This window comes from Pholcus phalangioides, unplaced genomic scaffold (assembly GCF_987345545.1).
Source record: "Pholcus phalangioides strain wild (caught in Gottingen) unplaced genomic scaffold, Ppha-v1.0 ptg000009l_1, whole genome shotgun sequence".
NCBI classification, from domain to species: Eukaryota; Metazoa; Arthropoda; class Arachnida; order Araneae; family Pholcidae; genus Pholcus; species Pholcus phalangioides.
Window position 1 is genome coordinate 54,540,885 of NW_028301602.1, and position 27,041 is coordinate 54,567,925.

The 27,041-nt window shown below is 36.7% G+C and overlaps 1 protein-coding gene across 1 annotated transcript in view; it reads left to right on the plus strand.

The window, feature by feature from the left end:
• The window catches only part of ergic53 (lectin, mannose binding protein ergic53), a 199,172-nt gene that overhangs the window by 79,069 nt on the left and 93,062 nt on the right, over positions 1–27,041 (plus strand). Inside the window, exons 8-10 of the mRNA XM_089236553.1 lie at positions 5,355–5,413; positions 14,364–14,452; positions 26,906–26,969. Coding sequence (XP_089092679.1) covers positions 5,355–5,413; positions 14,364–14,452; positions 26,906–26,969 — 212 coding nt within the window. The remainder of the gene's footprint in view (positions 1–5,354; positions 5,414–14,363; positions 14,453–26,905; positions 26,970–27,041) is intronic.

A 27,041-nucleotide genomic window follows, 5' to 3' on the forward strand; every position in this document is an offset into this window, starting at 1 on the left:
CGTAAAAAATGGAACTAATTTTTTTTCCTCATTTATTGGAAATGTTCCCCTTTGCCATCTGTTTTAATTTTTAACAAATAAAGGAAAGTATTCATTAAAGTCATTAAATTTTTAAAATTTAATTTTTACCATATAAGCCGCATTTCTGTCGGGATTTCCATTTCTGGCAGTGAGGGATGTTGAAGAGCTGACCCAAATAAGAAATTGAGATCAAATAAATTTTTAAATTTTAATTTCCACCGTATAAGCCGCATTTCCCACTTTTTGTCGGGATTTGAGTCCCTTATAAACGGAATGAATGGTGATTTTCAGCCCCCCCCCCACGTCCTCAATGTTTCCTTCATGTCGGCACCTTTGACTGGCCAAGGATGCCGGAAATGTTTGGAACTTGTGGGTTCTTGTCTTGATCCTGAAGTAGGAAATTTTGATTTCTGAATCATTTCTCTGGGTGCTCATACCCATTCCATAAAGTACCCTGGGCACCAACAGCATCTGTCTCTGACACCACTGCAAATGTCCATCGATTTTTGATTTTTTTTCAACTCTAAAGTAACAACTCTCGAGTGAAAAGAATGAAATCAGACTTTTAATTAGATCATTGTATGTAACTTCATGTACATGACACTCGAAATTAAAATTACAATATCAATTACATTTAAAAATTTAACTGCATATAAAAGTTTAATTATATTTGAAAATTCGGTTAGAAAAATTTGAAATGTTAAATAATTGATTTTTGCTGTGATAAAATTTCAATATCATGTGGAAAAATTTCGGTTTGTATGATATTCCCCAAATTACAGTGAGCCTATCTTTAACGGTAAATTTCTATCTGCCCCATTACAGTATCTCCATAAGAACCTGAAATATTTGATTAATTAATAATTCAATTAAATTAATATTTAATTTTCTCCGTATAAGCCGCACTTCCCGCTTTGGTTGGGATTTCTATTTCTCACAGCGAAGGGAGTTGGGCGCAGATCAAGGATGGAAATGTACAGTGCTTATGAATGACGATTCGATGAAGTTTTCATAATGCCCACAGGATGAGCACCGACAAAGGCAATGTAATCTCCAATAAGAAAGATGACTATGGGTCAGTCGCATAGATACAATATAACCATTAATCTTATGTTTATAATCAGTCGCATATCTTTGGCTGGCTTGTTTGAATATTTTCACATAGTTTTCATTAACGTCTAAGCTTTTGGTACAAGGTTGGTGTTTTCAAAATGCATTTCATATGAAGGGGGGGGGGGTCCCTAATGAATTTGTTTTCAATCTTCTACAGTCGAATCTCGTTATAACAAATTCGAGATACTAGAATTATCATCACTTCGTAATAATGAAATTTTCTTATAAAGGAATTCCAGATGTTTACATTGTTCCTATGTAAACTTACTCGGGGGATTAAAAAACTTTTCTTTATAAAACAAGATTTTTGCTATGACTGTTGTAACAAAAAAAATGCTTGCTTAGCCATCGTTACATCCCAGATTCTATTTTTATCTTTCCCAACATAAATTTAGCATTTGCTAATGACAACAATGAAAGTTTTCTTTCCACTAATAAAATTTATTACAACATTAAAGTTTTTTTACATTTTTTAGAATTTTTAACCAGTTAAAGGAATTAAACATAAATACAACAATTTTTAAAAGTTTTTAACTTTAGTAAATATTGCACATTAATTTGATAAGATCTCACCTATCTGTTAGACAAGATTCACATTTCCATGTAAGCGGCACCTTCCTTTAACTGCACGAGTATTACCGGCATGTGTCCCAGGTGGTCGAGTTCCAAAGGTGGCATCAGCTCAACATCGCAGGTAGTCGAGGCCCGGTGATGGCATCAGTTCAGCTCAGCTATCATGAGCGAGATCCCACATAAACCATACAGGACAAGGTTTCCGGACAGAAGAGAGGTCAACGTCCAGGCAAGAGGACCAACACTCCACCATACCCGTGCTATGGCCGACAGGATTAAGAGCCTGGTGGCCCTAAGCTGTTACGTCTAACCTTGATTAGACTATTGGTTCACCAGAACATAGAGACGTGCGCTTATTCTGGGAGAAACGTCTTATTAAAACAGATCGCTGAGTGCGTTTGTGTATTTTCCAATCTTCTCAGCACACTGACGACCTTTTAAACATTGAAGCCGATCGGCGACAGATGATCTCGCCGATCTATCCCGGAAACAAAAAAAGTGAGACAATATAAAATCCATAGAAATGACTAGAAATAAGGACCATTTCCGCGAGGACCTAAATAGTAATGTTACATAGTATTCGTTAAAACGTGAATTGACTATATTATTGTACTTATTAAGGTAGCATTATTCTGTTTCAGTATTTTAGCAAGTATTGATGAAGAAAAACATCATGTGCTCAAATTTCTACTATATTTCAGATAAGATTCTATGATTTGTGTCACAACATTTTGGTCTATATTAGTGTTTTTATTTTGTAATTAGTCTATCATTAAGGATGCTTTCAATTATCCGAAGTGAGCATATCTTTATAAGTAGAAATTTGATGCCACGATTCAACAAAATATTTGCTGCATAATTTTTTGAGTTTTAATTGGAATGATGAGTAGGGCTCACACACAGATTTTTATGACCTGAAGATGAAACGTCATTGCTGATCATGCCTATGCTGTTACATATTGATTTGACCAGCAATGATCCTTCTAGGTATAACTAAAAATATCTTGACTGATTTTTTTAAATTCATGATAGCTGGACAGTGCAGTATTTCAGCATTTTTAGGAAAAGTTGTGAAATTTTTTAGACATTCTAAACGATCTGGTTCATCATGAAAATCAAGCGAGAAGATAAAAAAATGATCAAAATTACTGTCACAGTTCTTGCAGTGTTGAAAACATTTCTTTTTATATTACATTTTCAGAAAATACTCTGCAAAAGATATTTTCTAAAAAAATATATAATTAATGGTTTACTGAGATTCAAATGACAGCATTGATTAAGAATTAAAACAAAATATTTTTAAATAATTGACCATGTCTTTATTTTCACTTTTTAACAAATTCAGCAAAACAAGACATTTTTTAGGTGTCAAAGCTTCCCAGATAGAAAAAAAAAACAACTCTGGAATATATAGACTATTTATGCACCCTCTTGAGTAATGAGGAAAAGGAACTGCCTGCATTTTTTCCCCACACAGAAAAGATGAGCAATATACAAGACAAAGTAATTTTGAGTTTCAATCATGATAAAATTTGAATAACACAAGCAGTAACATATGCAGGATTTTTTTCTCAGGGTTGGTTTCATTTTTTTACTTCACAAAAACCACAGTGATCTCGGCTCAGAGGTAGTCCTCACTCCATCAACATACGCCGATGAATGCAAATACCCGAAGAATAATGGTTCATTATATAGAAAGACAATGCATCTGAAATGCATTAATTGAGAACCACCTTTTTGGTTCAAGATTAATTTCGGAAATTTGATCTCAATTGAAAAAATAAAACATTATTTGGTTTTTATTTCATTTAATTTATGAGAACATAAAAGATTTGGATGGCATGCAAATGTCAGAAAATATTGATTCGTTGAATGGATACTATAAGATTGAAGCACTACTTATTACACATACTGTTTAATGAATCGTATTGTTAAGAAAAATATTGGTAGTACAATTGTTGGAGAACCCCTGAGATAGTTATCTCCTGTTGCCAAACTGGAATAGTAAAGGTAAAGACTCAAATCATGTGAAAAGATCCAGAAGGTCTTCGTTGATCTCTATATGGTGGCGACGCCAGACTGGTACTACGGTAGAATTTCTTTAAAATTTGATGTGTCTATAAAAGCAAGGTCGGTTTCTATGTATTAAAAATAACGGGTCTCTAAATATTTTTTTCACCAATAAACTTTTATATAATAAGTCATTATTCAACACTTAAATGGCTGAGATAACAAAAAGACTACTACTAAACCACACCTGCACCTCATCCATATTCTTCTGCAGAACTTCTAACAAATTGGTACATGTTGGAATGTGTGTGTATGTATTGTGAACCTGACGTGAAGTTTGTGTCTGTGTGATGCTTGTTATGTGAAGTGCTGCTGCCATCTGCCACCAATTTTTCTCACTATGATTGACATAAAAAGACTTAGGATCAGCAATTCTCTCGTAAGCGATTCGTCTGTGATCAATATATCACTGTGGAAGGGAAGGGGGAGTTTAATGCTACTAGTCCTGCAGACCACCACAATTTTTTTCTCTGTAGTCTCATTGTTGAATCAGTGGTCCACTAGTGATTTCAGATGCTGATAATGGGGTCAAGTTTAGAACTAATTTGTCCATTTTTTGTTTATTAATTGCTAGAATTAAATTATTTAATAATTTTGTGTATCTTTTGTAAAATAAATTCTCAAATGTCACCCCATAACCGACCAAAATTCTACCATTGTGTAATCACGTCTGAGAATGGGAATGTCTCTGGTGACATACTACCCTACTATTCAAAGAACTGGTATCTGCTTATTTGTTGAGCATTATTAAAATTAAAATTCTCAACAGAGAAAGGCACATAGATATTCATCTAATATAACACTTTAATCTATACTATACAGGGTGCATAGGTAACAAAGTTTTCTCCATTCGAATTCAAAAAACAGGAAAGTTTAGGAAAAAGAACATTAAATGCGGGTATAACAATTTTCCCGCATTCAATGTTATTTTTTTTCCAACTTTCCTCCATTTTTTGAATTTGAATGTCTCCATTAATATTGCACTTAGAAACATTTTTTTTATTTTGGCATCAAGAGTGACAGGGCAACAACTTTCTAATTATGTTTTTGGGCACAAGGGGACTGAAAGTTAAATAAAAAGTTAATTTTTATTTTTTAATAACTGTACAACCCCTTACAACACGAATGAGGTATCTGTATTATCTAAATAACATGTAAAACTCAGATACACAGTTTTACATGTTATTTAGATAATTTGTCTAATTGGAAGTATGCCTCTAGGACCAACACTACGCCAGGAATAGGTCATACTCCCTGCTACCTATGCACCCAAGGCCTTGACGAGGGATGGGTCCCTGTGGTGATTAAAAAAATTGGTATTTGGTGCCTAAAATTTTCCATACGTTATTACTAATTAGTAATCTGAGGATATTACTAAATTTTTTAAATGTATGCTTGTACAAACAAACATGGAAAGAAATTACAGAATCTGAAGAAAAAAAGATCACTGGATTCTTCTAAAAAAAATGTTGTTTGGATCCTAAATAAATTTTTTGACACCTCAGTTTTCTTTTGATTTGTGAAGCCCTGAATGAGCCAAATCAATTTTTTTTAATGTCAAATAATTTTTTTTCTAGATGACCATGATGCGCTAAAATTTTTGACGTATAGCTTATACCCACCTGGCACACAACCAGTAAGCTTTTGTTTGCTATTTTCTGTTTTTAATTTTAAAACATTAATGTGAAAAAGTATATATGATAGAAGTTTTTCTTAGAGCAACTGTATCTGTGCAGTTCTCCAGATTGCAGGGGTGCAAGAACTGCACCAATTGCTCCAAACTGCGCCGAAACGGTTCTCTTGCTACATGGTGCGTCAAGGCGCCAAATCCCTGCGCATTTGCGGCAATTCTTGTTTGTGGTTCGCGGAGGTACCGCTAATGCACGTAGTGCGTCAAATACCCGGAATTTAGGAAAAACAAGCATGAAAATTTTGTTCACGGGACACATTCTTTTTGAGAAAAGGGAAAAGATATGGATGGGGAAACTTCCCCATTTTCACTTCCCACCATCTACCATAATCACGTCATCTCTTGACCTTGGAAAGTTGTTGTACTACTTTGAAGTAGTCCAATAACGGTCCTGTACCGTTATTGGTATAGCCATGACCTCCTATATAACCGGCCTTTGCATAGTGTTGTGACGTCACTGGAAGTAGTGCTAAACCTCCACCTCCTTAAGCCTAACGATCTGATCAGATACGGCGGCGATATTTTTGAAGTTTTTTTCTCCCTGAAGAATTTGAATCACGTAACCAGTCAGGAAATTTTCTTAAAAGACATTGATATTTTTTCAACTATATAAACACACATTAATGACCCATTTAAAAAAATTCTTTTGCCCTTTCCCATTAGTTATGCACTGCACTATGCGCTTTTTTTAAAATTAAACAATGATTTCATAGATCTCTTTCATTGTAGAGAGAGAGAGTGTCATCTTAATTCCTTAATTTTTTTTTTATTTGAAAAGAAAAACCAATCATTCTGTACAATATTATTTCTATAAATATGAGACTTTTTTTTAAAAAAATCGAGTTTTCCTAAAATTAAACCTTTGTAGAAATATCTTGAAACTTGATTTTTGAACTGATGAATGAGAAAAAAAAAGCCTTGTATCTTTTTTTACTCCTAAATATTATTTGATAGCAATAAAAGACACCATAATAATGTCAAATTGGAAAAGCTTATTTAAATTTTTCGAAAAATATTGAGACAACTTTATTTTACATGAATATAACATCCTTTCATTGATGTAGGAAAAACAAATCTGTCCACACATGTAATAAATTAAAAAATACACATTTGATAAATGATTTCAATAATTTGATTTTTCAGTAATTTAAAATATACACTCATTGCCATAAAAATTTGCGCACCCAGAAGAAGTCGTCAAAATGAAACGAAATTTTACACATGTAAGTACTACGTTGATATAAGTAAGTGATTAGAAAATCCAAGAAAAAGGATCATTTATTGCAGAAAAAAGTACAGATGAACAGAAGTTTTAGTACTCTGTTGGACCCCCTCTAGCGCGAATGCGCGATGCGATACGAGCGGGCATTGAGGCATACAAGTTCTGTATGATGTCCTGAGACATCTCGTTCCACAGTTGCTGTAAATGCGCCTCTAGTTCGACCAACCTCGTAGGGTGTCCAACCTGCTGTCCCAAATGATCCCAGATATGCTCGATTGGTGACAAATCTGGAGATAGAGCAGGCCAGGGAAGAGTGGTAATGTGGCGGAAGCAGTCTTGTGACATCCTTGCTGTGTGTGGCCTAGCATTGGCTTGTTGAAAAATGGCTCCTGGGAGCCCTGCCATGAGTGGCAACACATGTGTCTGAAGGATGTTATGGGCGTACCGCTGGGCTGTCATTGTGCCATGGATCAATATTAGGGGTGACCGTGTATCGTAAGCAATGGCAACCCATACCATGACACCAGCTGTGGGAGCGGTGTGTCGCTGTAAAGCGAAGGCTGGATTGAAGCGTTCACCACGGGGCCTCCACACACGAACACGATTGTCATCACTGCTCAAATGTTCGTGGATGGGTGTCATTGGCAGCACACGTAATGGGCGCAGCGATACCAGATGTCCTTCAGCCAGGCACCTTGCGATGGTTCGGGAAGACACAGGGGCCCGTAGTGAAGCTGCTGCCTGTGTCTGGATAGCGGCCAATGAGGCAGTTGGCTCTACGCGTGCGTTTCGGATGATGTGACGGTCTTCTCGACGACTGGTCTGTCGAGGGCGTCCTGAACCTGGTCGCCGTGTAAATGACGTCTCTTCTGTCCACTGGTCCCAACACCTCCTCACAGTAAAATCAGAACGGCCTAGTTGACGAGCTACTCGCCGAGTTGACCACCCAGCTTCCATCATCCCGATGATTCTTCCCCTATCGAAGTCTGACAACTGCTCATATGGTCTTCGATGGTGGCGTAACGGCATGTCTACCTCAGCATTTCCTTTGCAAACAATTAAATACACTCCAGCAAGCTCTGCTTACCTGTTTTATACTCCAAGGAGAACGAAGTTCAACGCCCTCTAGTGGCATTATGCAACGCGCAATCACTCTGCATTTCTAATCATTTGCATATCTGCCCGACATGTACCTTCAGGCCAACTTCCGTTTCGATCCCACAACATAGCTGCCAAGTCTCCCGAATTTTAGCTTCATCGCTCGACCTCCCGAAAAGTTCTTAAATCTCCAGAATTTTCAAGAAAATCACAAAAAATCCCTAATTTTCCCTAAACATTCCCTACTTTATTAAAAAAAATCCCCGCTTATGAAAACAATCCCTAAGGAATTTTTTTTCGGGGCAAGAAGACTTTTTTTTCCCCTTTTGAAATGACGCCACACGTCGTAAATGGGGAAATTCCCTTTTTAAGGAAGTTTTACAAAACCCTCTGATGGTAACAAGAAAGTTGTTTGTCTTATCGCGCAGGGAAATGGCTTAGCAGCCAATAGTCCTGGATAATAATTGAAGATTATAGTGATGCGCATATGGTCAAAATTTCTTTTGTTGAAGTTTTGTACGTGCGATATAACAAAACATGAATACTGATAAGCAAAAACATATTTAATCAATTTTAAATACACTTATTTCGATGAATTTCCTCTCATCAAACGTTCCAGTAGAGGGCCGACTTTTCCTTTTTGTACAAGTTGTGTTACGGACATGATCATCAGTCATGGAAAGACTGTAATCATTACTCGTGAAATGAAAAAAAAAAAGGAAAAAATCAAGCAAGTGTCTTAGTCAGTGTTCTTCAAAAATTGACGTTTTTTTTCCTTCATCTTCCGATGATTTTGGGGTCATTCACGCAGAATGTTTGTTCGCAGCGTTTCTGATTGAACACAATATTTATTTTTACATCACTGAAGTTTTGGCCTCCAATTTCACTTGTTTTTCGCATAGGAATTTTATTCCCAAGGGTTTAACTTCCATGTGTGTAAAATCCCTATTTTAATTTGACTTCAGTTTTTGAGTAGGGATTTTATTCTCTACTCTTTAACTTTTTTTTTTGAAAATCCCTATTTTATTTGGAAAAATCCCTATTGTATTTATTAGGGAGTGGTTTAAGCATAAAATACAGGTTTGCGTGAAAATCTCCCGAATTTTCATTTTCAAAAGTTGGCAGCTATGCCACAATTATTTCTTGGTGCGCAAATTTTTATGGCAATGAGTGTATTTTGATTTCAAAAATACGCAAATTTGATTTTAATGTAAGTTGGTGGTTATGAGTACACAGTACAGTCAAAAATAAATATATTTTTTGTGATCATCTGTGGCGTGTACCAAGTAACACTATGGAACCCCGATAACTTGAAACCCAAAGACTATCGAATTAATTCCTATATAATTATGTTGACTTAAGCAGATGTCAAGTTAGCGAATTTTATTTCATTTTGCTTTGATTTTTAACAATTTTTTATGTATGTAATATTGTTGAACACACATGCATATTTCTAGATATCATTCACAAATTCATAAAAAAATTTTCATATCTGCAATTTCCTACGAAAAGTTTTTGTATTGGGAATAATCTCAAATTTTAGGTGGAAGGGGCATATATTTTAATTGTTGGAAGATGTTATTTGTGAATGAGCGTTGCAATTGACCAAACAGATAAACTTCCTCCCCTCATTTAAAGCACATCAATTTAGCTTTCTCGTGTCTTCTCTCACACTCAAAAATCATTCACACCTGTGGCTGTCATATTAAACGTGTTGAGTTTTCAGCTTCCAAACAAAGAAATAACGGGAAGTAACCCTACTGAAAGGAGTTGTTAGAATTTGTCGAATATTAATAAACAAATAGCAGAAACAATGAAAAATACAATTTTCCACATACGAGAGTAATGACGCAAAATTTTTTGAACTGATCAACGCATGGGTGATTTCTGAGTACAAGTTATGGTAATGCAGTTTAAATCGTAGTCGACTTAAGTGGGATATGGTTCTCGTGTGTCAAGTTAAAATATTTTCCCCAATGAATCGAATATTGTGGCAACCATATAAATAATAAACTGTGAGTTATCAAAGTTGCACTGTACTAAATTTAACGCTTTAAAAATACTCGTGTTGCGATACAAAAAAACAAGTTAGTGAATAAAATTGGAGGTTGATGTCTCTTTTCCAAATCACAGTAATGTTATATGAAGACATGTTTGCATTTAACGATTATTTTTTAAAATCATTTTTGCCATAACAGACTTATCCGAATTATATTTGCACCATATTATAAAAAAACCCTACTTGAAAGTATGAACAAGTAATGATCCTTTGCCTGATAGGCATAATTGAAAAGAAACCAATGATAAAGGCAAAGCTGTGATTCAAGCGAAAGCATTGATTTTTTTTCATGACTTTTAGGGGGGTCATGATTTTTTTCTTACTCTGAAACGGAGTTCCTCACTCAAAATCTGAAAATTTTCATAAAACATTAGAAATAGCTGGCTTTTCCTTATTGTTTACCTTCATCGTTGGTCACCTCTTCGAATATTTAGAAAGTTTTTGCATTTTTCTATTACCTTTCACTTGGCACTTTTTCCTTTTTGTTTCAAATTCATCAAGTCATTTTTTTTATAGAAATTATTTGAGAATGCATCAGTAATAAAACATACGTACTCATATACATGACCTCATAGTGTTATCCATAAATGTTTTTCACATCTTTCTGATAGAAAAATTTCCCTTTCAATCAATAAATTGCATATACACATTTCAAACTCCTACCGGTTTCATATTCTTTTTCTCTTTGGCTTGTTTTGAAGTGTGGAACAGTGAAAGGCGAGAGTCCCAGTGTACAAAAACACATGGAAGAACCATCTGAATTGACCATAGTAAAAAATTTGTGACCTGACTCGATGGATATGAAAGAGCAACTCCCTGGCAACCTAGCAATCATGAACATACTCCTACCCTGTAATAATTGTTGTAATTATTACATACAGAGTTACAAGAGAAACCCAATTATCTTAAGTCTGCTTCTAAAGGCTCTTGGAAATTTTCACAGCTTGACTACATAACTATCTCTGGCAGATTGGCAGTAAAATTCGAGCAAACTGTCAGAGTATTACACTTGATCTTTGAAAGGCATCACCGATGGTTAAAATGATTCAACAGTGGTACATCATTGAGAGAGTTTCTCGAGACCTTGCTGTGTCCATAGATTTGCCGATCACGAAGCTTGTTGAATTCGTTGATGGAGGATAGATAATGTTGTCATGACCGTGTTTGGTGCTGAGCAGATAATGAAATCGGGAACGCTTCCTCAGGGTTCATAATAGCTTGTTGAGAATCTGGCTTGAAATGTGGTTTACATACCTGTAAGATGAGAGAGAAGAGCCCTTATAAAAATTTATGGCATTAAATCAATTTATTTTGAAAATAAAAATGAAAAAAAAATAAAATTTGATATAATTTTATTTTATGATTACAATTTTTTTCTCTCTACTATCACAAGATTTTCTACTTGTAGGTACATCTTGAGACAATGAGTTTTCTAAAAAATATTTTTGAAAATATCTAAGCATAAAAAAAGTAAAACTGTTCCATAATATTCACAATGTCGAAAGTATATGACGAATTTTCATAATGATTAAGTTCTTTAAAAAGAAAACTAGAAATTAAGAAAGGAAAAAAAATTCCCTAGGTGAACAATTCTATGTTATTAATGCATGCCTAATTTTCATTGAGTTCATTGCCAGTAAGAAATTGAACTAATGTTAACTCTTTAAAATTATGTAAAGGTAAGATAAGAAAAATTGTTCAAATGGACAAAAAATTAAGTAATATGATCTAAACACAAATACTGTACCTCATCTGTTCAATTTTGAACAATGATCAGTTTTTAATTATTGGAGTTAGATTAACAAAATAGCAACAGAAAAAAAAGTTAAACTTTTATTTGTATCGAAGTTTGTTGATGTGGAAAAAAAAAATATACCATATTTCACATTATATCAAAAAAAATCAGCGATTTTGCACTTCATGATTAAATTTCGACATGGAATAGCCTTCAACATTATCATAAAACTAGTGGACTAATGCTCTTATAACCAGAAAAATTCAAGAAAATTTCAATAAATAATACAAGAACGTTCTTGCCTTACTATTGCTGGTAATTTTGAAAACCTTTCGATGGCATGCTATTTCTTGGCATCTGAGCACGGCGACTTTTGGATCATTCCTTCAATTTAATTTATAATTCGGCACGACTATCGTGAATGGCATCAGAAATATATAAAAATACAAATTCGAAAAAACTGAGAGTTGAAATAAAATTATGAAAACACGTGCGAAGCAGAGATGAAGAACAAACAAACACATTCAATCGTGCTTCGCTGAGTAGGGTCATGGAGGAGCAATAGCACTACTCTTGCTGACCTCACAGCACTCCTGCTCACGTGTGCAGAGGCCGGTTATCTAGGTGGTCGTGGTATAACTCGCGGGCTATCAAGTCCCTGAATGAATATTCCGATTTTGGAGAGTGTTTTTTTCTCCTGTGGGTTATATATTGAAAGTAACGGTAATTTCTTCATTACCAACCTGCGTTCAAAGACAGCGTATCTACGGCGTGAATTTGCTTTATTTCCCGCAAGATTGCACACGTGCCTTTGCGAAGAATCGAAAAGGGGGGGGGATAAAGGGATTTACTCGTTTAAATTACCAAAATTTTTCAGAGATCAAAAATTTTTTGGAAAAAACGGTCTGTAAAAACTCCAGCTGAAATATCCATAGTTTTGTCGTCTAGCCACTATGCGGTCGTGCGGTTATCGTCGGCAGTTGCCGATCATGACAATTTCACATAGCGAAATCCGGATTTAGCGAACAGGGCCAGCTCGAGGAAAAAAATCTCTATCCATGCAGAATCTATTTTTGGTGCTACTGACCACGTTTTTTTGATCGACAAAGCTTTTTTCACCCTTTCAACTCTATTTGGCACCCCTCCTAGAGCTGCGCCCAATACGGCCACAATGGTCCACTCCTGCGTTGGTGAGGGAGGCGCATGCTCTTAACAATAGTCAAAGGAAGGAGTTTGTAGTAGGAACATGCTCATTTTATATATACATAACTTTTCTGTGAGATACCAATTATATATAAATGTCCTACCTTTCCAAAACATGTTGTTGGGGAGAATGAAATGTTTGCACCCTCTCTTGTTTTTCACCCTCCCTCTCGTGCATTGCTGGGATGGTACATTACTCCTTCACGTATTGCTGGGATGTTACTTAACATTGTATCACCAACAGAACTATCAATTATGAGTGATGAAGGGGTTGCACCACAATGCAGAGAATTACAGGAAGTGAAATCAGTTCAGATAATAGATAAATATTGGGCAGACATATTCAAACTTTGTAACCTTGAAAGCAGCCTAAAGTTCAAAATTTTGCCAGTTTTGGTGAAGGATTTTTTATCTTTAGCACGTAATGCAGACAGTGAAACAGAGTTCATTCATCAAATAAATAAAAGTCTGTTCGAACATTGAAAAATCTGTCCATCCAATGCTTAAATGGAATAAGACATACAAAATCTTATGTTCAAGTGCATCAAAAATTTGAAAAAAAAATTGTCATTGAGATGCTGAACTCTCTTCTGAATGCGACTCGTGATTTGTAATCGATTAACGTGCTATTAGGTTGAGAAATTTTTTAAGTAAACAAAGTATTTTTTTTAAATATTTTTCTCATTTTTTGCATTTTGCTTTTAAATTCTGTGAGAAGCTAATTTTTTTTCACAGAAACCCTCATTATATTCTGCACACATTTTTTTTTTTTTGCTATATCAGGATGAATAAGATTTTGGTGTTCAAGCAACAGAAATTCTTGTTGCCTAGGTTTTTAGTATGCATAGTGTTTAATTTGAAAAGAGTCTAAGAATTTTTATTCGTCATTTCAGTAATGCATGTTTTAGTATTGACAGATAAGATAATTCACAGAAAAAATTTAAATGGATTTTAATTTGTGAAGATTAATTTAGAAGAAATTTATTTAGAATTATTTGTTTCAACCATTTTTTTTGGCATTTCACAGAAAAATTACTCCTTATATTGCAGATATAGTTCGTTTTTAGTTCTGCTCCATTTTCAAAATTTCTACTCCAAAAATGAAATTTGCTTCTCTGAAATAGATGAGGGGCGCTTGCACCCCTGAGAATTCTATTCTAATCTCACTCTTCTAACCTTAACATGCACATTTTTAAATAACATTATGGGTGGTCTTATGTATTATGAATTATGTATGAATTTACATTATGCACATTAATATACATTATGTATTGAAGAAATGTATCAATCTGTAGGTGGTACAATAAATATTTTATGATATATGCATTATCACAACTTTCTTTCCAACCCCATACGTGTGAATGCATGGTTACACAGAATTGGCTGCATTTTGAGAATGTTTTTTGAATTGTGGAATGTAATCACTAGGCAGCACTGTATCCCCTGATTTATTTAGTTTTATTGGTAATTTTGATAGTAATCAAATCAGTTTCCCTGGAAATGAATGTGAATAAATGCAATTGAGATTAACCTTTTTATGTAAGAACTTTGTTTTGTTAAGGCGAACTTTTCTTTCCAGGCTTCTCAAACCATAGCAGATTCTGAAAAAGAGAAATTTTCAAAAGAGTATGAAGAATATAAAGAAAAATTAGAAAAACAGAAAGAAGAGTAAGCTTTTATCTACATAATTGCAGTTAAAGCAAAAAATAATCATTTTTGAAATTACAGGGGGTTTTGTTAAATACACTGCTGGCCACCCAAATTGCAACACCAAGAAAGACAAGAGATATCACAACAATATTTATTTTGTAGATAACATGTTGACCAAGCATCAAATGATTAAATTTATAGACTTCTGTGAAGTGTGGTTCCTGCCAAAATCAGTAGCCGCCATTGTTGGAGATCACCGCTGCCACACGCCTCGGCATTGATTCAAAGAGACTTTGGATGTGTTCTTGGGGTACAGCAGACCAAGCAGCTTCCACGCGTTGCCAAAGTTGATCTGGTGTGGCAGCTGGGGATGTAATCTGGGTCAATCGTTGAGCAACCATGGACCGCATGTTTTCTATTGGCGAAAGATCCGGAGAGCGAGCTGGCCAGGGAAGCAATACAATCTGGCGATTGACGAAGAACCTTTGGACAATGCGTGCCACGTGTGGTCGCGCATTATCCTGTTGAAATATGGCTGTGGGCAAGCCCTGAAGGTAAGGAAGGACAACTGGCTCCAACACCTCGGAGATGTAGCGCTGGCTTTTTAAAGTACCGGCAATGCGTACTAGAGGAGTGCGAGAGTGATATCCAATACCGCCCCATACCATAATACCCAGTGCAGGACCAGTGTGGCGGTGCATAACGCAGCTGTTCAGTTTTAGCCACTTTTAGTTTTTACACCGTAAGTGACGTCCTATAAGGCTTTTTCCCTGTGCGGCCAATAACCCTGGATAATTGGATTTAAAACAAGTTTTCTTAAGCCGGGTTTTCGTAGGAGCAGGTTCTCTTTGCCGCATGCAAAGTGAATCGCCCATCGTGACACGCCATCCACTCACCAATAATACAAGTTCGACTGTTTTCCTAGAGAGCGCAACAAGCCTCACGACAGTGTTTTACGTCGGGTGTGATTGGCCGACTTCTTCTGGAGGAATCAAATGCGTTGTGCGCCACTCGTTTTACCGATTTTCTCTTCATTTTTGTTTTCTTTCACTTCCCTTCATCGAGCTCGATGCTTCCCTTCAAGCCGGAGTATGCAAATGATAGAGTAGCTGATGTGCCACGGTAGAAATACACAAACGTGCAGTGTGATTATGTAACACGTTTCTGTCGACGTGAAATTATCCAGTTCGGTTCATGCGGTGGCAAAAACCTATGTTGGAATGTTTTTCCCTTTTTATTCTCTGTGCACGTGGAACCGCTGGTCCCGGCGCAATATGTAAATCGCTGGCGGCGTGCTCTCATCCTCACGGGAGCTCTGCTTTATACTGTAGGCTGGTTTTTTCCCGCATGTATGTCGGGATTGTTTTTTTTCTCCCTGAGATTGCCGGTTGTTGTTTGTCGGCCTTTTTATTTATTTTTTTTATGATCGTAAATGATCTTGTTTTTTTCCTTGCATCTTTTATGGAATAAAAGCTAGTGTTCAAAATGAACTTCCGATCGTTGTTTTTTTTCTTCAGCTCAGTCGGCACGCTCTGGCCTCCCCAACAACCCTCTTCTAGGAAAACCCGGCTTTATGGTAGCATGTATCCTGCAATTGTATAAAGACGTATTTGGAGTCGTTGGAAGTCATTAAACTTTTGTACTAGGTATTTTTTCTGGAGGACTTGAGAAATCAATATCCTAGAAAAAAAAGTTTCCTAATTTTTGCCGAAATAATTTCAGCCTTTCGGTCCGTAAGTGAGCGAAGCTTCCTCTGATTACTGTCAATCATTCCTTGGACGATCACGTGACGCGTTGAATGTCTGTGTATCTCCGTTATTTTCTAATGGCATCCATAGTTGTTTAAAGGAGTTTAAAACAATAAATGAAAGAAATAATTTCAGTATCGATGATAAGATTCCAAAATTAATGAGAGATAATTCCAAAATTAATGAAAGAAAAAATTACAGAATTAATGAAAGAGAATTTCAGCATTGATAAAAAAGAATTAAAAAAATTAATAAAACAATAATTCAAGAATTAATGAAATAATTCCAGAATTAATGAAATAATTCCAGAATTAATGAAATAATTCCAGAATTAATGAAATAATTCCAGAATTAATGAAATAATTCCAGAATTAATGAAATAATTCCAGAATTAATGAAATAATTTTAGAAGCAATGAAATAATTCAGTATTAATGAAAGAAAGAATTTTAGCATTAGCGAAAGAAGAATTGATGAAAACATTCCAGAATTAATGAAAGAAATTATTCCAGCATTAACGAAATTTTTTCAGCATTAATGAAATAAATAAATTCAGAATTAATGAAAGAAATAATTTAATCTTTTTCTATCTTTAGAAGAGTTCTTTTTTTTAGTCTTTAAAAAGGAAATTAATTGCAATATTTAGAGACTAAACTACGTTTCAATAGGGAAATTGACAGGCACGAACTGTGTTATTCAATGTGTCATATCTTTTGCATTATATATATGTGTATGTGGCCTCCTTTGTTCATTATGGATGATGTGAAATAAAGTAGGTAGAAATGTAATCTCTGAAAGTTTTAATCAAAATTAAATATGCGCCTATTCATGTGAAAAATATGCGTTAGTAAAAAAATCCTTGAATTTTTAAGTTTTACCTTGAAAAGTGCTTGAATAGTCCTTGTATTCTTTTTCGTTGGAAGAGTACGAACCATGATATCCTTATATGTATTATTATACTTTGCACATTGGCTCTCTTACCAAACACTCTCTGATCACGTGAAAGAATCTCAGTACATTCTGAACTGTCTCATCAATACGGAGTCAGATGTGCTGCCGCCACCCTAAGTTTTGTTGACATCAGACGTTTAAACACAAATAATGATGCCTGCTGAATATTCTTCGAAAGATGCCATTACGATTAAAGTAGCAGCAGAGGATTTTTTTCCCCAGCAACAGCAGACCACGGAGCATCCTCCGTCATAAGGCCACTTCCGCTGTACCCCTTGATTCTTTTCCCAGCAACAGGACGATGGTGGCTTAAGGGAACAATACTGCTCCCCAAGTTTCAGGTGTCGCCCTCCACCTCCTCCCACTCTGGAAAACCAACTTTTCTCTCTGGGTGAGGCAATGCGAGCAAGCCTTTTTCCTCAGCTGCATTACTAGTGACAATATCAAATTTACCTCTCTCGTTACTGATATTGGCTCAGAAACACTACATGTGCTTGCCGATATTGTCATCAATCCTCCTGATACCGGGAAATTGCAGGTTCTTTCAGACTGGCTGATACAGGAGTTTGCTGAAACTGAGTCTGCCTAAATCAAGAAGTTGCTCACAGAAATTCAACTCGGAGCGGGCATCATCACAGCTGCTATGGAAAATGCGCCAGCTCTTAAGATCTTGACTAACCGATGATTTTTCAGACATTTTGGCTGCTTCTTCCCACTCAAATCCAAACTGTCCTCACTATATCGAGTGATGGACTGGATAAACTCGTGAAACTGGCTGACAAAATCACAGAAATAAGGCAGAATGCATCCGTTTGTGCCGTTTCTCCACCACCGGATCCCATGCAAGATGACTTGCATGCACAAGTTGCAATGCTCACCAAAAAAGTGTATGAACTTTCCTCTCAGCAATGTGGACATTTACCACATCCCAGGCGAAACAACTTCAAGAGGTGTTCCAGTTCCAGAAACAGGAAAAATTCCTCCGGAATGTACTACTACTATCATCATTTCAGTAAAAATGCTTGGCGCTGCACTACACAGTGCAATTTCAGCATACCAAAAAACAAAGGAGCTCCGTCATAGCTGGCATGTTGAACATGAGCTCAGAGACGAGCAGGTTGTTCATCCATGATCGTAAAACGGGCATAAAATACCTCATTGATACGGGCAGTGAAATTTGTGTACTTCTGCCGTCAGTGATTGCTTCTACCGCTCCCTGCTCCTCATTTCATCTGTACGCAGCAAACCCGATGTCAATACTGGCCTACGGTACCAAAAATATTGTTCTAGATCTGGGTTTGCAAAAAAAATTTTTGTGGACATTCATCATCGCCAAGATGTTGTGTCCTATCATTAAAGTTGATTTTCTGCGCAATTTCAATCTTATGGCGTGACATCCCTGCATAACAACCCAGGATTCTGATCTTGTGAAATTGGCGCATTTGATACACAATAAGAGAAAGAAAATGATTTAAGAGAGAGTTTTAGAGATTTTAACATAAGTAAATTTATTAACACTTTTAACGATTACGGGGGTTAGGATTAACAAAATTATTTCTCAATTTCATACCGATCCCCATGCAAATCCGTTGACTCATCAATATAGTCCACTGACAGAAGTTTGATCTTTCTTGAATTACACGAGTTGTGACGTTATTGACCTTGATGGGAACAAGCGAAGGTCATGACCTGAGACAAGGCTCCATGTGGCGGCGAGAACTGCAGGATCAACGGCTAGACCGAGACGACGATCAGGCAGCTGGGATCGGAAGCACAGATTGCCGCCAAGCCATTTCACGCACGAGCGATGACAGGAACCAGGATGACGGTTGTGACAACGGATGACTAGAGAGGAGACATGATGAGATCCAGAACCAGCCGGCAACATACCGAGCACCAGTGAGACAAGTTATTTTATACTACCAACTGAACAAATTAGATGATTCACCAAGAGGCGGCCATCTTCACCTCAAGTGAAATAAGTGATGCGTACTGAAGTAGCGATGTGAGGATCGTGACTCCGGGTATTTATACTTGAAGGAAGTACGATATGATCCAACTCCTGGGACCAACCATCTCAAAAAATATACATCAGAGCACTACCAATACGAAAATATAAACATCCAATTTGCATAAAGAAACGATAATAGATTTTTTATAGGAACTTTAACAAAATAAAAATGACGATGTGATCAGGATCGCACATTTTTTCGGACTATGAACAATTAAAATATCACCGACTAATTTAATCAACCGTGCACGGTTATAAAAGGTAAGAAAACATAACAAATTCTATTATAAAATTATACAATTGCAACTATATAAACATGTTTCAAAATAAGAGATAGAGGCACGTTTGGCAATTTCCTCAAAGGTTCCCACCAACTATTGTTATAATGGCAGATTTGAAAAAGTGTCATATCATTAGCTCTAGCACATCACTTCATTCCCTGGGATCAGTGCATCAAACGGGTCATCTCTCAATTTCCCCAGTGGGCCTATCTCAGTATGAGAAAATTCTTTCTGAATTCCCAGACATCACAAATCCGTGCTTAATAGGCAAACCTGCACCGCACGACACAGTTTACCACATAATGACTAAAAGTCCTACAATATGTTTTCCACTGATACGGTTTCACCCTCAACACTTTGAGAAAGTGAAGACAGAATTCGATTTTTTGTTACAAGGAATTATTTGTCTTTCAAAAAGTTCATGGTCTTCACCATTGCATATTGTTCCGAAATCAGAAACATCTATACGACCAGTGGGAGATTATCACAAATTAAATTCGGTTACAGAGTTTGATTCCCATCCCATACGTAAGTGATTTGGGCAATACACTTCATGGTAAGTGAATTTTTTCAAAATTAGATATTTTCAAAGCATATACTAGGTTTTGTTTTGGCTTAGTAAATGTGCCTCAAACATTTATGCGCTTCATGCACGAGGTGTTAAGTTTATATTTTTGTTATGCATATTTAGATGATATCCTCGTATATTCATCATCTGTTGATGATCATGAAAATCACCTAAGGCTAATATTTGTTCGCCTACACAAGTATGGCTTGAAACTTAATATTTCCAAATGTGTATTAGGTGTAGATAATTTGTAATTTTTAGGTCATTCAATTACTCTTGGCATTGAACCATTACAAAGCAAAGTGCAAGTAATATTAGATTTCAAGAGACCTGACAAAATATCTGAATTGAGAAAATTTCTTGGCCTCATAAATTTCTATAGAAGGTTCATAAAACATGCTGCTGAGTCTCAAATACTCTTACACAATTTTCTAAAGTGCTTTCCCTATAAAAAAGATAATCATAAAATTGAATGGACCGATTCTGTACTTGCAACATTCAATCAATGCAAAGAGCAACTAGCTAATGTCACACTATTAGCTCATCCTTCCACATCAAACTTGCACTTTATGTTGATGCATCTTATTTTTCAATTGGTGGTGCATTACACAAGGTCGAACAATTCTTTGCAACAGCTAGGATTTTTCTCATGCAGACTCACTCCTGCGGAAACACGCTATAGCGCATATGACAGAGAACTATTGGCTGCATATTCTTCTATCAAATATTTTCGACACATGCTCAAAGCACGTCAGTTAACTCCATTTACAGATCAAAAACCTTTGGTCTATGCTTTTTGACAGATGCTCACCTCGCCAAACCAGGCACTTGGATTTCATTTCCCAACTCAAGAGTGACATTTTTCATATTCCTGGCTCAGCAAACATAGCAGCTGATATAATGTCCCGCATATGTGCTATTTCAATGCCCATCCCAATTAATTACAATGAAATTGCTGAAGCTCTAGCAACAGATGATGAATTATCAAAATGAATGGGTAATTAAAATTGTAGCTTACAATTGAAAAAAATTAAACTTCCCGAATCTGATGTAGATTTAATTTGTGATATCTCCACTGGAAGAGAGAGAATGAGACGTAACGTCTACCATGAAATAAAATTTTTTGGATCCACTGATCGTTTGTTAGCTCTGCATACTGAACACCCTTCTCAAGGAGAAATGCTTTAATTTCTGTCAATATCTATAAGTGAACAATTATTCCCTTATTGTATGATTCTATGGTAAATTTTATTAATCAAATACAGTTTAATGTGCACCAAAAATATATATTTAGACATAATGTAAGATGTACATATAAAGGACGTACATACATGTTTAAATTACACTGCTCAAAACAATTAGGGGAGCACATGGTTTTAACAAAATTACGCAAAGATGTATACCGATAAGTAACATAAAATGAATCATCCATAATTTAAAGCCTAGCAGGAAACGGAAGAAAAAAACTTCATATGCAAATCAAAGTTCATGACGTCAAAAACCAGAAAAAGGAGAAAAGGACAGAAATCGGGATGTTGCAGAAACGTCTGTTTTACTGCCGTAACTGTGAAATTCGATTGTGCAATATATATTTTTTTGAGACAAGGTGACTTGACAAAGGTCTCAACAACGTGATTTACCGGAATCCATGGCATGGCGTGTTATAGGCAGACTTGAATACGGGCAAACACAACGTAGTGTCGCGGACGCTGTTGGAGTCGCCAGAAGTGTTGTTGCAAGGCTGTGGAATCGATTCCAAGAAACAGGAAATGTTAGACGTCGACCAGTGCAAGGTCGGCCACGCGCCACTACAGCAACTGATGACCAGTATATACGGTTAACAGCCCGTCGAAACCGAACAGAGAATGCTACGCAGCTGCAAAGACGGTTGCTCTTGGCAACAGGACGAAGGGTGTCCAGCCAAACATTACGTAATCGGCTTCATGAGGGAGGGCTCTATGCACGTAGGCCAATGGTCTGCATTCCGTTGAACCCACGCCACCGTGTGGTCCGAAGAAGATGGGCTGCTGAACATCGAGATTGGGAGCAACATGATTGGAGCCAAGTGCTATTTACAGACGAGTCCCGATTCAGTCTGGAGTGCGACACCCGACGTGTTCTGGTATGGAGGGACAGGGGCACTCGAAATAACCCAGCATTCGTTCGTGAAAAGTCACAATACAGACGAGCTGGTTGGATGGTATGGGATGGAATCAGCATAGGCGGACGTACGGACCTGCATATCATTCGTAATGGCACTTTGACGGCCCGAAGGTATGCAGACGAGATACTGCGACCTCATGTCATCCCTTACGCTGGAGCCATTGGAGATTCCTTTGTTTTCCAGGATGATAATGCCCGACGGCATAGAGCTCGTCTGGTGGAGAACATGCTTGAAGCTGAAACAATACAGCGTATGGAATGGCCAGCATGCTCTCCTGACCTGAATCCTTGGACGACGCATTGCTGCGCGACCAAGGCCTCCTGTTACTGTCCGAGACTTGCAGATTGCACTTCTTGAGGAGTGGAACAGTATTCCCCAAAGTCTGATCGATAACCTCATCGCATCCATGGCAAACAGGTGTGCAGCAGTCTTAGCTGTTCGAGAAGACCACACGCCCTATTAAAACTCATGTATCATGTCTAAACAGTACTTTTTTTTATCGTTTACATGTTACCAAATTGTTGCCCTAAATCATCTTTTCATGTTTTTCCCATATTTTCAAAGAATTAAAGCTTAATTCCAAATTTTTTTACGTCTTTTTTCTGTATTGCGCATTGATACGCGTGTACTATCCATTACACGGATGTACGCCAATACGTGGCTGTCTCGCACAGTTTTCTTCACTTGTTTGCTTGCTCCCCTAATTGTTTTGAGCAGTGTAGATATTTTGGGATTGTGGAAATAAGAAATTCAATTTTCCCCATTTTGCCCAAAAAACCCACCCGGGTTGGGTTTTTTACAACCCTAGATCTGGTGGTTCACTCAAATCTTGATGAATCTCAGAACAATGTTGAAGATGAAATTTCAGAACATGAGGGCATTACTAAAAACACTTAAAGCTAGAAATTTCATTTTCTGATTTTATGTAAATGTACAGTTCACTACAAACTTTCGTCACCTTTACTGATATCGAAACTATTGCTCAATGTATGGCCAACTTGAATGACAAAAATACAGCAGAAAATGCTCCCGAGGAATTAGAAAAAGTAACCATGAAAAATTCTGTATAAAAACGCTGTTATTTTCTGGAGCAAATTGAAAAAATAAGGTCTGTAATATTTGTAGCTCTTGCTAGTGTAGATAAAATTATGAAGGCTCAATGAGCAAAAAAATATGCATCAAACTAAGCTCGCATATTATTTTAAATAAGGTATGTAAATAAAATTGAATTGAACAAAAAAAAATCAAACACATTTTAGTGTATTTGCATATAGTGTGATTGGACATTCATTGTGTGACTTAACCAATAATTTCATTAGTATGTAGTAAAATTCAGTACAGTATTTTTTAGTCCTTATCAATTGAATTTGCAACCTTTTTTGGTATATTTTCTCTTTCTTACTGAAAAAACGATTTCTCTCAAACTCTCTATCTCAAAATTTTTTTCGGTCCCGGCAGTTTCAAGATAGGGAGGTTTGACTTTGTAACATACAAAAAAAAACAAAATGATAGAAGAGTATTTGTCAAATTTCAAAGGAGTTCAGAAATTCTGCTGTACTGTGGGTCCCTCTCGAAAAACATTATCTTGAAAAAAGTATGGTTCCCCTACCCCATAATTCACTTGTATCTCTATGAATTTTTTCCAGCATGCCCAAGTATTTGATCATGTGCTTATATCTCTTTGTTGAGACAGAGTGGCAGACCTTGTTCTGGGTAGGAGAAGGAATCAAATAATTCATTTCTATCAAAGGTTCATTTATTTTCATTTCTAGTAGGGAAAGCTTGCAAAGAAGCCCATTAACTCTGAGAATTTAACATATGTAATTTAACAAACGTAATAAATCTACAACAAATGTATAGTTGATCCCGCTTATAAGTTTCTCATTTAAAACGTTTTAGTGCGAGTTATACTCGCTTCCAAAATGTTAATCACTTGACAGCTTATATAACATAATGACACCACTTTAACCGTGTCCTTCTGGATTGGACGGTTGATGGAGAACAAATACGTGGCACTCTGGTATATAGATACTGAAAAAGAAGAAAGGGAGGAAAAAATTCAGTACCACTGGAGTAAGGGACGACGACAAGCATATATTTTTGCCACCGCGCCTTAAAGTGCTAAAAACTGAAGTCCAGTGGGGAAAGCGAATCTGTTTCGCAGATTGGTTGCCTTAAATAAAAAGGCAAAAAAAAAGAACAGAAGAAGAGATTCAAACGGAAACAAAAGAGATTCCATGAGAGAGACAATGGGTCTATCTCTCCTGGGATCCCGTAACGAGTGTTCATCCCTGAAGCCAGGTTTTTCTAGGAGTAGGCTTTTTGCGCCGCGTGAACCTAACTGGATCATTTTGTGTCGGCAGAAATGAGTTACATAATGACGTTACGCATTTACGTTTTCCAAGCGTGTCGCATCGGCTCAGGGCGGCTATATAGTATATGACCCTGGCGTCATCTACTCTATCGGCTGCATCCTCCGGTTTAAAGGGAAGAGACACAAAAATGAAGGGAAGATCGCTGAAACGCACGGCACACGATGCTTAACTCTTCCAGAAGCAGTCTGCCAATCATGCCCGACGTATTGTGCTCTGTAGGAAAACAGTCGTACTGCTTTTCATATTGATGAATAGACGGCGTGTCGCGCTGGGTGATTCACGTTGCGCGCGGCATAGGGAACCTGCTATACTCTGTTCGCTCTAACTTGGGTCCTGATGTAAATAAACAACTGTATCAATTTTTGATATCACTCCGCATCCTTTATCTCTATTGGTTGTAATTTTACCCGCCCCTTCATTACGTGTTCCGAACATGTGCATTTTTTCCTCAAACGTGAGATTTCGTCAGAATTTTACAATTTTATTTCTGAGCTAATTTACGCCGTATGATTTTCCTGGGCTGGATATGCTACCAATTATAACGTGAAACAAATTATGAGCAACATACCGTTGTGTTGTCGCTTTTTATTTTTCTTGCGGGTCTGTATAATTAAATATTTCATAATAATCCACGGGATGTAGAAGTTCCAATTTGATTGAGAGAGTCATCCAGTTTTTTGTCAAGACAATTTCGGTTTTTTATCAGTGCGTAGGTTGCGAGCCATGACCCCTAACATCCAGCAGCAGGAGCCCCTGGACTGGGATCTTTAATGGGTCCCCAGGCCAGGTCGGATCTATAGTTTCTGTCACAATGAGGCTAACTGAATCAAAAATGAGCATTACTCTTTTGAACCAGAGTTTCAAAACGTTACCTTCACGTCTAGGTGATAATCCTCAGACTTCTTCGGCTTGCCGCCTTCGACGAAGCCAATATTACTTCCTCCCAAAAAGCTGCTCAAGCAGAAGTGAGAATTCTTTTGAAATGCGTATATTTTCACCACGAACGATAAGTGACCCCCCCCCCACTTCAGTGTACATCAAAGCGTGTGGGTGAGAAAAAAAATCTTGTTGACAGAAACTTTGTTTGTAGGAGTCCAGAGCAGCTGCAAAGAAATGCATTTTCAAATGGCTCTGCAAAAAAGATAGACACGCATATTTCATTTATGTCATTAAACGATAAAGAAGAAAACTCTTTTTCTTGCACGAACTCTTGAAGAAGCGTATACAAGTGCATATCAAATCTGTTTGCGAATAGGAATAATAATAATAAAAACGAACTTTCATTTGAAAAGGGGACGGTAATATTTGAGTGAGAAAGGCGAATCCTGTCAACGCCCACCGTGAAGAGATAGCAGCAAAAACGCTTTGACTGATCTTTAAAAAATATTTTTTCCCGACTTCCAGATAACTTTGAAATAATATGGAATAAATATTTAAAAAATATAAAAATTATGAGGTACTTTATGGTATGAGGGGCAAACGATAACGGACTATATTTTTGGTGGTGTTGCACAGTAAGGAAAGGTGAAATGTTCTTCAACCAATCATTTTGGGCATCGCACACGTGCTTTTATTTACATCAGGACCCAAGTTAGAATGAACAGAGTATAGTAAAACCTGGCTTTTAAAAGTGACAGCCCGAGCCACGTCTGGTTTTACAGGAGGGGGGGGGGGGACGAGCCGATCAGCCGCTATAGCTGAACCCACTTTTTTTACCTTCAGAAAATAACTTTTGGGTATCTTTATGTTAGGGGTCATTCAAGTATTACATCAGCATGGATGGGGGATTTTCGATTTGATGACGTGGAAGTGGGGGGGGGGGGGGTTGGATGATTCTTACGTCATCAACCACCCTTTATAAAAAATATGAAATATTCTTAATGGCGTCTTACTCGGTGCGTGAAAAACTAGTAAAACATCAACCTATTGATAAGTCCCCTACAGAGCCACTTTAGTGATCTTTAAATGTTTCGTGGATCCTTCAAATGATCTAGAAATGTGTTTGGGACACTAAGTACTCTCTAACTGTGCCATGCATCATTCAAGTGATCCGTAATTATGAGGTGGATCACTCAAGTAATCTGGGAATGTGCCTGGGTAACTTGAGGCAGAAAAATCACTCGCAAAAAAAAAGCTTTGTTGGCCATAAAGTTTAAGCCAAGGTATTACTGTAAAATGGTACCCCCTCCAGCACTTAAAATTACTTCATCTGTTATTATTAGAAAATGCTAATATTTTTTTTATTGTAAAAGTATGAAGCATTTCCTGTTTAAAAAGTTCTCTCACTTGATTCATTTTCCTTTTGTGTTGTCTGACAACAGTGATGCAGTGCATTTAATAAATGTTTTTTTAATGGTTCAATATTTTATTATAGGTACCGTAAGGAGCATCCAGATGAAGCAAGAAGGAAGGAGATGGAATACAACCCTGAGGAAGCCGTAATTATAATTTTTGTTTTCAACCACACTTAAACTTAAGAAATATATTCATGTTGATCAAATTACTGTGCA